Source organism: Oncorhynchus kisutch, linkage group LG8 (assembly GCF_002021735.2).
Source record: "Oncorhynchus kisutch isolate 150728-3 linkage group LG8, Okis_V2, whole genome shotgun sequence".
NCBI classification, from domain to species: domain Eukaryota; kingdom Metazoa; phylum Chordata; class Actinopteri; order Salmoniformes; family Salmonidae; genus Oncorhynchus; species Oncorhynchus kisutch.
In genome coordinates, this window is record NC_034181.2 from 51,885,700 (window position 1) to 51,903,647 (window position 17,948).

Here is a 17,948-nt window from a genome sequence, read left to right on the forward strand (position 1 = left end):
TTGCACATCGAGAGACTGAATTTTTTTCCCATTCCTCCTTGCAAAACAGCTCGAGCTCAGTGAGGTTGGATGGAGAGCATTTGTGAACAGCAGTTTTCAGTTCATTCCACAGATTCTCGATTGGATTCAGGTCTGGACTTTGACTTGGCCATTCTAACACCTGGATATGTTTATTTTTGAACCATTCCATTGTAGATTTTGCTTTATGTTTTGGATCATTGTCTTGTTGGAAGACAAATCTCCGTCCCAGTCTCAGGTCTTTTGCAGACTCCATCAGGTTTTCTTCCAGAATGGTCCTGTATTTGGCTCCATCCATCTTCCCATCAATTTTAACCATCTTCCCTGTCCCTGCTGAAGAAAAGCAGGCCCAAACCATGATGCTGCCACCACCATGTTTGACAGTGGGGATGGTGTGTTCAGGGTGATGAGCTGTGTTGCTTTTACGCCAAACATAACGTTTTGCATTGTTGCCAAAAAGTTCAATTTTGGTTTCATCTGACCAGAGCACCTTCTTCCACATGTTTGGTGTGTCTCCCAGGTGGCTTGTGGCAAACTTTAAACGACACTTTTTATGGATATCTTTAAGAAATGGCTTTCTTCTTGCCACTCTTCCATAAAGGCCAGATTTGTGCAATATACGACTGATTGTTGTCCTATGGACAGAGTCTCCCACCTCAGCTGTAGATCTCTGCAGTTCATCCAGAGTGATCATGGGCCTCTTGGCTGCATCTCTGATCAGTCTTCTCCTTGTATGAGCTGAAGGTTTAGAGGGACGGCCAGGTCTTGGTAGATTTGCAGTGGTCTGATACTCCTTCCATTTCAATATTATCGCTTGCACAGTGCTCCTTGGGATGTTTAAAGCTTGGGAAATCTTTTTGTATCCAAATCCGGCTTTAAACTTCTTCACAACAGTATCTCGGACCTGCCTGGTGTGTTCCTTGTTCTTCATGATGCTCTCTGCGCTTTTAATGGACCTCTGAGACTATCACAGTGCAGGTGCATTTATACGAAGACTTGATGGATTGGTGGATTGTATTTATCATCATTAGTCATTTAGGTCAACATTGGATCATTCAGAGATCCTCACTGAACTTCTGGAGAGAGTTTGCTGCACTGAAAGTAAAGGGGCCGAATAATTTTGCACGCCCAATTTTCAGTTTTTAATTTGTTAAAAAAGTTTGAAATATCCAATAAATGTCGTTCCACTTCATGATTGTGTCCCACTTGTTGTTGATTCTTCACAAAAAAATACAGTTTTATATCTTTATGTTTGAAGCCTGAAATGTGGCAAAAGGTCGCAAAGTTCAAGAGGGCCGAATACTTTCTCAAGGCACTGTATATATATATATATATATTTTTTTCTTAATGAATACAAATACTGTACAGTGAAATAAGTATGCCCCTCATGCAATTCTAAAGTCTAATACATCCAGTGTGATTTCAACAGATTTTTGTCAAATTAACAAATTGTCTTGTTGATTTTATATAACAATTCAACCTCGTTCAGCATGATCAATTATGTCATAATTCTACAATTTGTATTAATTTGCATCACTGTCAATGACACTTATTTTGACGGCTAGCCGCAAAGTCCATTGTTGTGGCTAATCCTTATTGTGGCTAGCTTCACATAGATGGGTCTGACCACCAGTGATCAAATAAGAATATTAGAGTTATTTTAGATGACACCTAGGTAGCTATAGCTACTGAAACAGATTGTCGTGCTATGTTTTTTGCGGTAGAACATGGTTTGCATCATGAACTAGCTAGCTTTTTTTTATGACCAGCGCTGTAGGTGCGCGTTTACCAGCATCATAGCATACATATTGATGAATCGTTGTGACATATGAAATATGAGTGAAAGTGTAATCAATGAGTAATAACTACGTAAAACATTTATGAATGCGTTAAATGTATGTGACGTACAGTCATATTCAGGTCCTGATTGGTCAACAAGCTTATTTGGTAGGTCAAATAACACGATTTGACGTATCTCTTTTGACATGCAAAAATCCAAACGGTGTTCCACACTTTTTTTTATTTATTTTTATTTTTTTATTTTTTTTAAATTAACAACAAATCAATACATAAAGCACACGGTGTTCCACACTTGTCCTGCAAGTGTATGCTCGTCAGACGTCATGGTACGTCATCAGAAGTGTCGACTTAATTTGAGGTCCGAGGGGAGCGGGTGTCCTAAGTGTTTGGAATGCTACCGAAGTATACTAAGTAGTGGACACTATTTCCGTTCTTTTTGGGCCCAATAAGCAGTTCTTCAGAAAATGGGCGTGGCTTCAACGTTTTCAGATTTGTAGAAAATGTCGGAAAACATGTAGCCGAAGTGTGACCAACGAGAGCGGATACAAATTCATTGCTTTAACTAATTATGACATGTTGAGCAATGTAATAAAGTAATGATTTTTCAGAGACTTTAGCTACACTGGCTGACAATTTTTTTGATTTCGCTAACCTTACACACCACATAGATCATCATTACAGCAGTACTAGGTACCGGTATGTTAGCTAGCTACGTAACATAGTTACCTAACGTTAGCTGGTTACTAATACATCGAACTTGCCAGTATATTAACTGTATGATTTCTAACGAACTACCCAACGTTTAGCTTTATTATTCAAGTCACTCTTACATATGTAAAAAATTATATCTAAAAGGTAAAGTGCGTTCTCAATGGACATAAATCTCTGTGTGCCAGAACGCAGCATAACTGACGAATTTACGAATGCTCAACACCAGTTGAATATGTCCGGTGTCAGTAAATTTAGGGGGAAAAAACGAATTACATTTTTGCCCGCAGCACAGTTACAGTCACCAACGCTCTGGATAACATGAAAACAGCCTATCCAGCTCTGATAGGACCAGTAAAATTGTCATAGAACATCTCAATCATTTGTGTCGACGTAGCTAACCATTTAGCTTGTTGTGATGGTCAGAATGCTCGGATCCCTCCTACTCCTCCGCCAGAGCGTCCAGTGTGCGCTCTGAACGCTCCAGGGGGGAAACGCTCTGAATTTATGAACGCCCAGAGCGCACTCTGGCACCCCAGATTGAATTTACGAACATACGTAAAATATCTAGCTAGTAATTTGTTATGACGGTAAGAGGTTGCATAGCAACAGCATCCATTTCCGGTAGAAAGGCGTAGGCGCTAGTATGCTCAACTGAAAGGATACCGTTATTTTACTAAAATGAACTCATTAAGTATGTCGTATACAGTATATTAGTGTGGGTATTCGAACACAGCTTGTACTCTTTCTTCGTCATTGAATTACATCTCCTCCCATTTTCACACATAATTCTAACCACGCCCCAAAAATCTCACACTAACCAATGAAAAGTCTCCAACTGATGCACCAACGCGCCTGCTCTGTGGGCAATAAACACGTGGTTCTTGGCAATCCACGCAGACATTGGTTCAATAATGGCGGCTGTTGGAGGTAGTTCTTCTTTGGGGCTACCCTGTGTTTTCTCTCCAAAGTCACGTCAATACCTTGCTTTATGTGCTCAGGATGGCAGACTTCGTATTTGGAACACAGATATTAAAACACTTAATCAAGAGTACGTGCCTTCAGCACACTTGAGTGCCACTTGTACCTGCATATCTTGGGGACCATGCCGAAAGGCCAAGGTATGTGTCGGGGGAGGCGTAGGCCCAGGCGTTCCTGCTAGTAAAACAACTTTCTGATAACTTTAATCAAATGCATTTAGACTTACGTTATTATATCTACTTGTGATGGAATTATATCTTAAGTCGTTTACAATGCTGTTGTGTGGTGTGTTGTATTGTATTTGCCACGCTTAGCTTGTTGAAACTAACGTTAGCTCCTGTCCTGCAGGACGCACATGTTAGTTGCACATGGTGGTAGCCCCAAATTGCCACGAGTTCTTTGAATGTGTCTTAATTCAGACTAAGAACGACTAATAAGTCAAAAAAATACAGATAATAAGGACAGTTGCTTTTCGAATACTAATACAAATGTAAATAGCCAACCGTAAAGGGTTAGCTAGCTAATTTTGAACAGCTAGCTAACGTTAGCTACCTATTCACCATGTGACGCAGATTTGGATTTCCAAATCCAATTTTGTAACGTTATTTTTCGTACCCCTCTAACGTATAACAACAATGCACGACTGCGGAGTTATTTGCTTTGTCATATTTTTTATGTCATTGAATTTGACCACAGTAATGCGTTTTGTCTCGACCACGTTTACCCACCTTTAACTTTTTAGCTATCGTTTCATATACGTGTCAGATGGGAAACACTTCACGCCACTTCGATGCCGAAGTGCTTTTTCGTAGTAGGTTAGGATAATTTAAGCACCAGGTTAGGATAAATAACGTGGCAGGTTAGGAAACCGGTTGAAGTTAGGAAAAGGGGTAGGGTTATCGAAAACTCTCGCCTTACCTGCTACGGAAATCACTTTAAATCGAGGCGTTCTGACAAGGGACACTTTCCACGACAATCTATTTATCCTTACTCCCTTTAGTATGAATCTAGACAGCTACACGTTTAAAGTAAAACAGGTGTTAAGTAGGGGGGTGGCTATTCAAGTGACATGGTATTTAGTGTCACAATAAGAAACCGTTTTGAGAACTTAGTGATTTTGCAGTTGCCTTTTGTGGTCTAGTTAATATGATTTCGGCTTCCTGTCAATGCAAGGGTTACCTGTAAGCATTGTCGACGATGAGTATTTCATGGCTCCCAACACCCAGGAAGCTCCGACTCAAACTTCCATTTGACAGCTCCGCAAGCCTTCAATGTCAAAATAAGTTTGATACTCACCATATATGGAATTTCCCTGAGCAACTATCATCATTTACTCCTGTTACAACTGACATGTACTTAAAAAAAAGGTATAGATACAAATTTACAAGCAACCGAAAAAGGACGTTTCGGCACCCTAACAACTATCTAATACAGACAAATATAAAGGGGTGAATGAGAAAATGTACGTATAAGTATATGGATGAGCGATGGCTGAGCTGCATAGGCATAGTGCAGTAGATGGTATAAAATACAGTATATACATGTAATACACGATATGTAAACATTATTAATGCGGCTTTGTTTTAAAGTGATTTGTGATACATTTATTAAAGTGAGTAGTGATTAGGTTTCAAAGTAGGCAGCAGTTAGTGATGGCTCATTTCCCTGCTATAGAAGCTTTTTTTCAGTCTCGCTGTTCCCAGCTTTGATGCACCTGTACTGGCCTGGCCATCTGGATGGGAGCGGGGTGAACAGGCAGTGGCTTGGGTGGTTGTTGTCCTTGATCTTTTTGGCCTTCCTGTGACATCAGGTGCTGTGGGTGTCATGGAGGGCAGGTAGTTTGACCCTGGTGATGTGTTGTGCAGACCGCACCACCCGCTGGAGAGCTTTGCGATTGAGGGTGGTGCAGTTGCCATACCAGGCTGTGATACAGGAAGTTTGTCAGGGTTTTTAAATGTTGCATTTTTTTATTCAACCTTTTATTTAACTTGGCAAGTCAGTTAAGAACAAATTCTTATTTACAATGAAGGTTGTTAACTGCCTTGTTCAAGGGCAGAACTATATTGGCTTACGTTGTCAGCTCGGGGATTTGATCTCGCAACCTTTCGGTTACTGGCCCAACAATATAACCATTAGGCTACCTGCTGCCAAATTCCTTCAGTGTCCCGAGGTTGAGGCGATGTTGCGCCTTCTTTACGAGAATGTCTGTGTGGGTGGACCTTTTCAGTTTGTCCGTGATGTGTACGCCGAGGAACTTAACTTTCCACCTTTGATGTGGATAGGGGTGTGCTCCCTCTGCTGTTTCCTGACGTCCACGATCATCTCCTTTGTTTTGTTGACGTTGAGTGAGAGGTTGGTCAGAATCTACAATGGCTCAATACATTGGAAGCACCGAAAGCTTTTTATTTTCTTAGTTGCGTGCACATTTATATTTGTACCTGTATGTACTTTAATAAAAGGAGTACATTTAGGTGGTTGCTCTGCTAAATTGCCTATTTTGTAAATAACAAATGTATTTTTTTTAATGGGACTTAGAACCAGAGCTTCTCGTATACTCATCAACATTTCTAATGCGCAGATACGGGGGTAGTTTCTACCCAAAGTCACTCAACAATCTAAATGCCTCTGGTTACATGACTAGCAAAACAGCTCAGGTGTTGCACAAAGGAAAATGAACGGTGTCCCTAGTTTTATCAGTTTGTTAAAAAAGTGAATTTAATAGTTAATATTGACTGAGTATTTGTACTACAGGAGGGACCTCAGCGGAAGAAAAGGAAATCTGAGGCAGGACAGGTGGAGAATCAGGTGGACCTGTTGGCTCTGGGCACGGCTGCGGGCAGCGTTATCATCTACAGCACAGTGAAAGGAGCACTGCACTGTACACTGGTAAGGAGTGGGATGTGGCGCCACTGTCTCTGACCATTTGGGGATGTACCAAAAATCATACAATTGAGAACTTCTATTAGACCAAATTGACTAGTAAAATAAAACATGTTGCCTGCATAATAGAAGACTGTTTTCCTTATGGTTGGAAGTGTTACTTTATAGGTTTGGGCAGTGACCAGATTGTCATAACTTCATACTGACCTTATTGACCTTGTTCCACACTGGGATATTTGGTAACACCGCCACTGAACACAAGGGGTGCTGTTTTCAATCCATACTTATACTCTGTAATCTGACATGTTAGCAATGCTAAAATCCCATAGAGAATGTTAAATGCCAATGAACGCATTGCTAACATTTTGTACGGTTTCTGACCTAAACTAAAAGTAACAAAAATGCTAGTTTCCTGAATGCACATAACAAATATTAGCTGGTAGGGATCTTAATCCAGCAAGGTTTTCTCTGCTGTTACCGAGTGAATGCTTCATTTTGGGAGAAGCTAACCCCATAGCTAGGTAACGATCTACAAAATTGGCTAACCAAATGCACAACTGCAGAGCATTTAGCACATTTTAGACACTTAACTTAGTATTTGTGAACTATGTAGCTTGCAAACATTTAGTTGTGAATTCCATGCTGTAATTAGATCACCTGTTGCTGTTCAACAGTGAGTGACTCACAAGGCTCCCGACTCTAGTTGTGATTGTAAACAAACACCCCTTGACTGTAATCTTCATAATGTGACAGGTGAAATGAAGAACATTGTGTTTATCTCCTAACATATTGCACTGCAGGTATTTACCTAAAAATTAACTACAAATATTCACATTTATTAAACTTAAACCATAGGAATATTTTCTAGGAATATTTGTCCGTTGCGTTATGCTAATTAGTGTCAGTCGATGATTACGCTCCCTCATGCGGGATGGGGAGTCACTAGAGGTTAAACCATCCTGTGGCTTTTTCTAAATGCCCGATATATGGTATGCTACCCAAGCCTAGTACTTTATTCTATGTTCTATAATATGCTGCAGTGACATGTCATTTCACAATATTCTTATCCTCAATCGTGCATATCGGATACCATGAAGTTTGTGTAACATCTGGTACTGTTTTTATTCCAATTGTGAACCCTATGAATAATTTTTCTCAATGTTCTATCACACTATCAAAGAATATTGTTTATCTGCTCTTTCCCAGGATGGAAGTCACAGTGGTGTGGTGAACTGTGTGCAGTGGCACCCTGAGGACTGCCTGCTGTACAGTGGCTCAGACGACACACACATCGTAGAGTGGGACCTACAGACGGGCAAGGCGCGCTGGTGGGTACCGGTGGTGGGGAAATCAAATAAAACTGGTTTAAACCAAAAAAAGGGTTGTCTCTGCGACAGTCCTCCATGGCTCAGAAGTAACCCCTTTTGTGGTGATGAAAGGTCGGTTTTACTCCGGATTTGTCTCGCTGTAGGAATGTGTTACATTCACAATCCAATGTACATTTCAAGTCTGGCGCTTCAACCTGATTTACATTTAAGTAGGTAGCCAGGCTTGCATGAGCCTTGGCATAACTGCTCAGGCGCAGGATAATTTCGATAGAAAATGGTGGTCCTACCACACAAGCTTTTTGACCCGGTTAAAACTTAACTTCACTGGTTGCTGATTGAAGTCTTGTAGTGCATAAGCTTACATGGTCTCAGCAGTATTGTCAGGATTAATTATTGTTGACCAATTAGGCCACTCATTGCTATATAGTGTCTTTTGGCAGATGAGGTCCTACTCATGCTCACACACTTGTCAGATGGAATTTGGTGGAAAGTATAGAGGTCAGTGTATATCTGCAATACAAATCTCTGGGGGGGGGGGGGGTGTGTGTGTGTGTTGTAATTACATGCATCCTAAAACAGAAGCATGTCTGTTCTAAATATATTCCCAAATGAATTCTTGTTTTTGTGTATTGTTGTGTGCGCTGAACTGACATGCACAATTGTTGCTGACACGCCAATGTTCAGATGAAGGGAATTAAAATGCCCACCACCGCTTCGCTCAACTGTGTGTAGCCTACTCTAGCAACTTGCAAAGTAATTCAATGCCTAGTGTTGCCTTTCTTTGCCATGTAATGTTAACCAAATCCGACAACCCCATAGCAAAATAGTTTACCAATTTAACTATTTGCCTTATTGTGTGTTCTGTGAGAAATATTCTTCTCGGGGTGCATTCAAGTTTCAAGAGCCATAGGGAGGGAAACATGTATTAGATCAAAATAAGTATATAATTATTAATGTATAGTAATAACAATCGGGATGTTGTGTCAATGGGAAAATGCAGTATATTTTATAGCCACTATTCTGCATCAGTTGGGTTACAGTTGATGATTCTTATTGCTTATAGGACATTTATTAATATAGACCAGTGCTCTCCAACTGTTCCTGGAGCACTACTATCCTGTGGGTTTTCATTCCAACCCTAATCTAGTGCACGTGGTTCTATTAATTAGCTGGTCTATAAGATGAATCGGGTTAGTTACAACTATGGTTGGAGTGAAGCCACACGAGGGTAGCTCTCCAGTAACTGTGGGAGAGCCCTGCTTTCGACCCTCATATTCAACTCTGGGCCCTGAAGCCAGTTCCACAGCTTTTTTTTCATCCCAACTCTTTAATCAGGGACTGATTTTAGATCTGGGATACCAGGTCAATTAATTATTAGTGTTGTAACTTTAATGTGTTAGAGTTAATGGTTAAGTTTATTCTTTGAGCTGAGATATTTGAGATATTTCTTTAGATTTATTTGCTTATGTAATTGTGTTGGGTTGTGTTGAATTACGCTTTTTGTCTGCAAGTCCCAGAATGCCATTCGAGAGGAATGAGTGATAACGCGGCAATTATGTGCAGGTGTTGAGTGATTGTGGCTGACTTTCCGACAGCATCTTACCTGCATTGCTCTGTACCAAAACAATTGTTGTTAAATGTAACGTAAACAAGTATTCTTACTAAAATAAGCTTTCGTATCAAAACCGACGTCCCGAGTCATTACTAAGAAGTTAGTTCATCTAAAAATCAGGTAGAACCCAAAATCAGAAGGTTCCGGGCCTCGTAGGGTAAGTGTTAAATACCCCTGATATAGACTTTATAGGCTATATGCATGGTCCAATATGTTGAAAGTCATTGTTATTAGTCATTTTTGGGGGGGTGGAAATTGTATTTTACATGGTGTCAGTGTTACATTTTCATTCAGTTGGGAGTAGAATGAATGTCCCTCTAAAAAGTCACCAGAACTGAGCTCAGATCCTGGGGAGGACCCCAGACCCCTTAAGCAAGGGGATTGTAATTGGATTAACTCTGTTAAATGTACATATGATCCTCTTTCCCGCAAAGCAAAATGGTGTTGACATTCTTGCATGAAAGGGTAGGTCAACTTGGCCCCAGACAATCGATCTGAGATTGGCCCAAGTTTCATTCATCGGATATTTTCCCCCCGCACTGTAAAAATGTTTAAGAAAATGTTTGGACATGAGTGAAAGTGGAATTGGAATTTTGGATTTCTTCCTCTATTTTACAGAAGGCCCATAATTTTTTCTTCCCCACAGTAAGTGGAAGGCTGATCGTGCCCCAGTGACCAGTCTGTGTGTGAGTCCGGATGGCAAGCTGCTGCTCTCAGCGGGACATACCATCAAGATGTGGGACCTCGAGACCAAGGAGGTGTACCGGGTAAAAGGCACTGCTTGGTCAATCTGATGTCTGCATTGGCCATGCATCATTTACGGTCATACGGCCTCTGCAGATGTCAGGGCGTTCCTACCACCACTTGTCAAGGAAGCGTGTTTATACAGGACCTCCCGTCCACACTTAGTGTCAACCAATCATGTCAATATGGAGCCCTCTGCATTGTTACAAAATTTGAGGCACTCAGCCGTGGGGTTATGAGCTTGATTTGACCTCACACCCTCCATACAAAGCCTCGGAACACATTTTATGATCAAGCATACATTTTGCTTTTAGTAAGTGGGCCTTGCCCAGACCGCATATGCAGCAGTTACGTGGCAGACACTCACATGAATTCGTCACGCTATTATGCAGGATAGCTGACAGGCCTAAGGTCCTTACACTTATATTTCCATGTAGCAGATGCATTTACACCCTCGTAACAGTCAAATTCAAACAGATCCACCAGCATAAGTAATTGGGTCGTGTTAAGTTGTCACCAAATGGATGAAAAAAGGAAGCGGCTCAGGTGTAGTACCTGGACACTGCCAACAAGAGGACCACCTCTTCCTCGCCTTTTTCATTGTGTGCCCTAATGAACATGAGCCAGTTCAGTGATTACCTCAGATTCCCCTGTCTTTGGATCAAGATGTTTTCTCCAAACTTACACCTCCTGCCTGTTTTCTCCCTCCTACATCAGAAGTTCACAGGTCACTCCACAGCGGTGACGACCCTGCGCTTCGCCACCACACGCCCCCCGGATAGTGACGGCCTCTACTTCCTCTCCGGCGCAGCCCACGACAGACTCCTCAGCGTGTGGTTAGTAATGAACGCCACAGCGCTTCTCCCAATAGACCCACAATACACAGGGGTTGTTTTGTGTTGCATGTGATATGAAGTGTCATGTCAGTTTCTTACAAAATACTCCCTTACAAAAAAAATAAGCAGACTTGTCATTTGTCTTGACAGCCTGATTGAATAAAGAACAAGTGTTTTGATATCTAGTGTTCACTTGCTATCAAGAACTCAAAGTTAAATGAACGAAGCAAAGCCAACTGGCTTGTCTTTGGGCTGACTCTTGTGCTGTGTATACGCTACATATTCATGTCTGTCCACCCCTTAGGCAAGTCCGGGAGGACGGCAAGGACAAGAACTCAGTGGTGTCCTTCAACCTGACTGACGAGCCTCACCACATAGACCTCTTCACCTCCAACAGCAAGGAAGAGGTGAGATGGCTGTGCTTCACTGGAGGTTATTTGGAGTAGGGTGCCAGTTTTGCCTAAACAAGTGCCAGCTGAAGTTAGCCAAACATTCCCCAGTGGAAAAACAGTGTCGCGCTTAGGAGCACTAGTTGTGGAAGGCTCTCGTTTTGTCTCGCTGTCTGAATCTCTCCCATTGTCAGCACGGTGTGACCTTGCCAAATGACTAAGATGATATCTAAGGGGACCATTGACCCGGTCATTTGTTAGAGGGGGGGGGGGGTTGACCAAGCTTGGTCTCTTGTGCCTCCCTTGGTTCAAGACATTCCTTAATAACTGGATGTGCAGGTTGTCCAAGCTAATGTTGTGGGGGCTGATTTGGGACTGGACCGCTGAGACGCATGCCTAATCCAATTTCTCCTTCTCTTAGGCGTTGAGGCTAGCAGTGGTGTGTAAAGACGGCCAGCTTCATCTCTTTGAGCATTTTTTGAACGGGTGAGTTTAAAAACCCTCATCCTCGTGTTCAAGTTGATTTACAAACACATAATATTACCCTGTCACTGGGCAAGGCGCTGTCTTATGGCACGGGAAGAGTGAACGAGTCCATGTTCATCCCAGTCATCTCTATTCAGTGAGGAACAATTGGCAATTTTAGTAGTGATGTAGGGTGAAGGGAACAATCTATCACTCTTGAATCCCATCAAGTGGCGACCAAACCTTTATTTAAATACACTTTTTTTTTAAATTGAACCTATAACTAGGCAAGTCAGTTAATAACGTCTTGGAACTACCGCTCCCGGATCCGGGAGAATTGTCATCAACTGACACTAATTAGCATAACGCAACGGACAAAAATATTACTAGAAAATATTCATGAAATCACAAGTGAAATATATTCAAACACAGCTTAGCCTTTTGTTAATCTCCCTGTCATCTCAGATTTTGAAATTATGTGTTACAGCCAAAGCAAGACAATCATGTAAATTTATCGGATTGATTGGATTTTTTTTCTTAGGCTTTCGCCTGCAATATCAGTTCTGTTATACTCACAGACAATATTTTTACAGTTTTGGAAACTTCAGTGTTTTCTATCCTAAGCTGTCAATTATATGCATTTTCTAACATCTGGTCCTGAGAAATAGGCGATTTACTTTGGGAACGTTATTTTTCCCCAAAATAAAAATAGTGCCTCCTATTTTCAAGAGGTTACTACAACTGCTGTGCCAGATTTCAAAGAAGCTATATGGCAAAAGCACACCATGCGATAATCTGAGTACAGTGCTCAGCCACCAAACAGATATCCGCCATGTTCTGGAGTCAACCAAAGTCAGAAATAGCATTTTAAATATTCACTCACCTGTGATGGTCATTGGAATGCACTCCCAGGAATCCCAGTTCCACAATAAATGTTTGTTTTGTTTCGATTAAGTCCATTTATGTCACTAAGCACTAAGTCGAGACAAAGTCAAACGAGTTCTATTACAGTTCGTAGAAACATGTCAAACGATGTATAGAATCAATCTTTAGAATGTTTTTATCATAAATCTTCAAGTTTCAACTGGACAATTCCTTTCATTTTAGAAATGAAAAGGAACAGAGCTCGTGCTCAGTGACTAAACTAATGGCTTTCTGCCAGACCTGATTCAAACAGCTCTTATTTGCTCCCCCTTCATAGTAGAAGCCTGAAAGCTTCTAAAGACTTGACATCTAGTGGAAGCCTTAGGAAGTGCAATATGACCCCATTTACACTTCATATTGGGAAGGCAATCACTTGAAAAACTACAAACCTCAGATTTCCCACTTCCTGGTTGGATTTTTCTCAGGTTTTCGCCTGCCATATGATTTCTGTTATACTCACAGACATTCAAACAGTTTAAGAATCTGTGTTTTCTATCCAAATATGCTAATAATAGATCTTAGCTTCTGGGCACGCTTTTCATCTGAATGTGAAAACAGCACCCCCAGCCATAAGAAGTTAAGAACAAATTCTTATTTACAATGACCGCCAAACCCCGACAACGCTGGGCCATTTGTGTGCCACCCTATTCACAATCACGGCCGGTTGTGATGCAGCCTGGATTCGAACCAGGGTGTCTGTAGCGAAGCCTCTATCACTGAGATGCAGTGCCTTAGACCGCTGCGCCACTTGGGAGCCCACATTATTCACACAGCGGGAGTTTTTCATTGATCGAGCTTAATTTAACATTTTCAGTGCAGTGTTTATAAAATATTATATAGTACTGACAACTGATACATTTCTCTTCTGTAATTATAGTATTGGTACACATTACATGGCACACTTCTTTGATACCTATGTCATGTTCATTAATGAATATTATTGTTTCCTCTGTAGGCCCTGTAAGAAGCCCCTGTCCCCGTTGTGTACAGTGCAGATGACTGGGGTGGAGGACAGCCCCATTCCCGTTCCCCTGTTGGCTGCGGCCCTCACTACAGACACACACAGCTTGCTGCTGGCCTACGGCAACCACTTGCAGCCTGTCATGGAGAGAGTGGTGAGTTGAATTCATACATGTGTTGTCTACTCCAGTGTGCAATTATCCTAACCTTTCAAAAATGACTGTCACAGTTAAATGTTCTAGCTAATAAATGGTTTTAAATCTAGGCTGATGACAAAACTCTAGCAATGTCCCTGACTTGAGCGTCATATTGGCTTTTCAATATACAGCTAACACTTAAGGAATGTTTTTTATTTGGCTTGTACACTTCGCCACAAATATTTAGGTTAGAGGCGAAATGTGAGTAGGTAGACCTTACGGAATATTCTGCAAAATGCTTCCTGTTCAGAGTGGTGGGGTTAAATGCAGATGACAGATTTCAATTGAATGTGTTCAGTTCAACAATTAGGTATCCCCCTGTCCCTTCCTGCCATTACGCACAGACATTCTGTCTTACTCGGTCAGTAGAATGAAGTATCGTTTCACTCCTTCCTCACGGCAAGTGCTGTCCTGTTCCTCACCCAGTCAACGGAGGAGTGAATACTTAACACAGCAGATATAATTATAGAAATGTATAGTGCTTTATATTTAAATTATTTTTACCGTAACTGACTGTCCCTCCTTAAGGAGGTGAACACGGCAGAGAGACATGTTTGCCTGACCCGTGATGTCCACACCACCCTCTCCCTCACCATGGAAACCACAGTCTCCAAGGTAATTCCCAGCGGCAGCAATTTAGTTTTATTTACTGTTCTGAGCAACTGAACCAGTGGTATGGCACGTTACTGTTGCGTTGCTCAATTGAGTGACAATATCAGAGCATGAGTTTAAACACACCCCTGATCCCTGAAAGCTTGCATTGTTGTTTTCAAAAAATGTATATGTTGATTGGGAAATGGGTCATTGAAGTTGAGTGGTTTGTTTGGTAAAAATGGAAACGGTGACATACTCTCTTGTTACAGGTGAAAACCCCAGTAGTTAATGCCAAGAGCAAAGTTGTCGTCCCTGGGCTTCCCGGTCACCAAGCGCCGGTCAAAGGAGCCCTGGGATCCGAGAAGAGAAAGGGCACAGATGCCAAAGAGGTATATTGTCTTGCATACACCTCAACCAAGACCAACTTGGCCTTTCAAGGTTGAACACTGAGTGTTTCTTGCTCAAAAATACCTCACTCCAACTTGCCCCTCAACTTTGTTGGCGATAGCAATAAAAACCTTGACTAAAGATGAATATTTGAAGTCATCTCTAAAAACCCAGAACTTAAATCTTGTGTAATTGTCAGATGCTCTATAAAGTTTTGGGGGTAGGCGTCTGTTGAAGGTACTAGAATGAGAAGCGGAAGCAGGACAGTAGCTCCATCGCTTCTCTTTGCAAGTTTATGTGCCAAATGTACCCTCACTTTCAGAAATTCTAAAGATGCAAACACCTGAGGAATTGTGATTTGTACTAATCACCGAGGATAAATCTGCACCTGACAGCAGTTCCTCGTTAAAACATTTGTTGGTTAAATTGATGGGATCATTCATGCGTAAAATGTATGCACGCATTACTAAGACCCTTTGGATAAAAACAGTCTAAGGGAATATGTTAAGGATGCAACTATTCACCGATACGTATCGGTTGCCGATTCAAATGGTTAAGATACTCAAACCAATCGAAATGCAGAGGTCAGAAAAATACTCAAATGACGAATCGCTTATTCACAATCATTTTTTTCTCCATATTCATTTCTACCTTCCGAAAATATCTTGTGACAACTGATGCGTCCTGTCCTTAACTGTCAAATAAGAATGCATCTGTTGACAGCCATTGCGCTTACAAGTATATTTTACCTGCCAAACAACCCCAGGGAATATCAGTAGCCCAGCGTCGCACACTGCCTAACATAGGATGCCTGTTCCAGAGCTCACACATCTGCGGGGCACATTCCACAGATTCCATCCATAAGTTAAAACGGCAAATTCTCTCGAACAAGAGGTCTGAAAAGTTATGAACAGTATTTGGGCCCTAAGAAATAGAAGTGGCGTAGGCAGGAGGGTACACATGCGGAGGGCTCCGCATAGGTCCGTATTGACATGATTGGTTGACGGTAGGTGGGGGCGGTTCATCCTGTCTAAACAATACTCACTGACAACATGAAGAACATTGACTAAAGGTTATCAAAACAAGGCCCCGTAAAAAAAATATAAAAAAAACATCTTCATGACACCAGGTGTAGGGATTCAAAGACACAAAAATGTGTTAGAACACCTGGAAAGAGATCGGGGATTGCTTCCTGTTCAGGATAGGGCTGATTTAAGGTTATACTACAAACCATTACATGGACTTGCTCCTACCCATCTCTCAGATTTAGTCCTGCCGTACATACAGTGCATTCGGAAAGTATTCGGACACTTTACTCAGTAATTTGTTGAAGCACCTTTGGCAGTGATTACAGCCAAAGAGTATGACGCTACAAGCTTGGCTCACCTGTATTTGGAGAGTTTCTCCCATTCTTCTCTGCAGACCCTCAAGCTCTGTCAGGTTGGATGGGGAGCGCTGCTGCACTGTTTGCTGGTCTCTCCAGAGATGTTTGCTCGGGCTCACTTCCTGGAGACTTCGAGACAGCCACTTCTGCATTGTCTTGGCTGTGTGCTTCAGGTCGTTGTCCTGTTGGAAGGTGAACCTTTTCCCCAGTCTGAGGTCCTGAGCAGGTTTTCATCAAGGATCTCGGTACTTTGCTCTTCATCTTTTCCCCTCGATCCCGACTAATCTCCCAGTCCCTTCTGCTGAAAAACATCCCCCACAGCATGATGCTGCCACCATGCTTCACCATAGGGATGGTGCCAGATTTCCTCTAGAATGCCAAGCATCACAGCCCAACAAGTTCAATCTTGGTTTTATCAGACCAGAGAATCTGCACCTTTAAGTGTCTTCTGGCAAACTCCAAGCAGGCTGTCATGTGCTCTTTACTGAGGAGCGGATCCTTAATAAAGTCATCATTCAACAAGACTCGTTTCAATGCTAATTTCTGCATTGAAAAATACTGTAAATGTTTTAATTGCGCCACTATGATCTCCTTGGTAAAAATGTCAATGAATGAGACTTCAGTTAATTCTGAGGACCAGTTAATAAAACTGGTCCTCAGTAGTGCAGTTGGTAGAGCATTGCAAGCACCATGCTCTACCAACTGCACTACTGAGGACCAGTTTCTTTCATCATGCATGGTAGAATTGTTACACTCTCAGTAGTAAATGCAATCCGACACCATGCTAAAGTTTCTGTCCACTCGCTTAAGGTTGAGCGCCGTCCTGTGCCTTATCCAGTCAAGGGAGTGAATACATTGTAGCACAGCAAAAACAATACTGTATTGCTCTTCCCTCATCTGTCAGCTGCCAAGTTGCCACCCTCATTTAACTACGTTAACTCATCACTGCTACTCATCCTTTTCTTCTTCAGATGTCTATAGAGGAGCGACTGGGCAAGATTGAAATGTCATCTGAAAAGGCTGTCAAGGGGGCCCCTTCTCTACAGACCGACAACTTTGCGGTGCTGCTGGTGCAGGGCCTGGAGAGCAAGGACGCCAACATCCTCAATGTGAGTGTTCCCTTTTTTTGTATACAGTTGAAGTCGAAGTTTACATACACCGTAGCCAATTACATTTAAACTCAGTTTTTCACAGTTCCTGACATTTAATCTTAGTCTCAGGTCGGTTAGGATCACCACTTTATTTTACTGATGTGAAATGTCAGAATAATAGTGATTTATTTCAGCTTATGTCTTTCATCGCATTCCCAGTGAGTCAGAAGTTTACATAGACTCAATTAGTATTTGGTAGCATTGGGTCAAACGGGGTTTTGGGTAGCCTTCCACAAGCTTCCCACAATAAGTTGGGTGAATTTTGTCCCATTCCTCCTGACAGCTGGTGTAACTGAGTCAGGTTTGTAAGGCCTTCTTGCTCACACGCTTTTTTACTTCATCCCACAACTTTTCTGTAGGTTGAGGTCAGGGCTTGTTGATGGCCGCTTGAATACCTTGACTTTGTTGTCCTTAAGCCATTTTGACACAACTTTGGACGTATGATTGGGGTCATTGGAAGTCTAATTAGCATAATACTAAATTCCCATACATCTGTCAGCTAGTGATCTGAGTTTATAGCTTCCGAACGGAAGCACACACTTGGTTTTCTCTCAACCAGCTTCACCTGGAATGTTTTCCAATGGTCTTGA

The 17,948-nt window shown here is 41.8% G+C and overlaps 1 protein-coding gene across 1 annotated transcript in view; it reads left to right on the forward strand.

Moving 5' to 3' along the window:
• The first annotated feature begins 3,402 nt into the window (after window positions 1-3,402).
• wdr43 (WD repeat domain 43) overlaps window positions 3,403-17,948 on the forward strand; it is a 36,353-nt gene continuing 21,807 nt past the window's right edge. Inside the window, exons 1-11 of the mRNA XM_020489348.2 lie at window positions 3,403-3,647; window positions 6,259-6,393; window positions 7,594-7,715; window positions 9,974-10,094; window positions 10,789-10,907; window positions 11,212-11,314; window positions 11,718-11,782; window positions 13,641-13,800; window positions 14,371-14,457; window positions 14,706-14,825; window positions 17,179-17,316. Of these exons, the coding sequence (XP_020344937.1) occupies window positions 3,441-3,647; window positions 6,259-6,393; window positions 7,594-7,715; window positions 9,974-10,094; window positions 10,789-10,907; window positions 11,212-11,314; window positions 11,718-11,782; window positions 13,641-13,800; window positions 14,371-14,457; window positions 14,706-14,825; window positions 17,179-17,316 (1,377 nt within the window). The 5' untranslated portion in view covers window positions 3,403-3,440. The remainder of the gene's footprint in view (window positions 3,648-6,258; window positions 6,394-7,593; window positions 7,716-9,973; window positions 10,095-10,788; window positions 10,908-11,211; window positions 11,315-11,717; window positions 11,783-13,640; window positions 13,801-14,370; window positions 14,458-14,705; window positions 14,826-17,178; window positions 17,317-17,948) is intronic.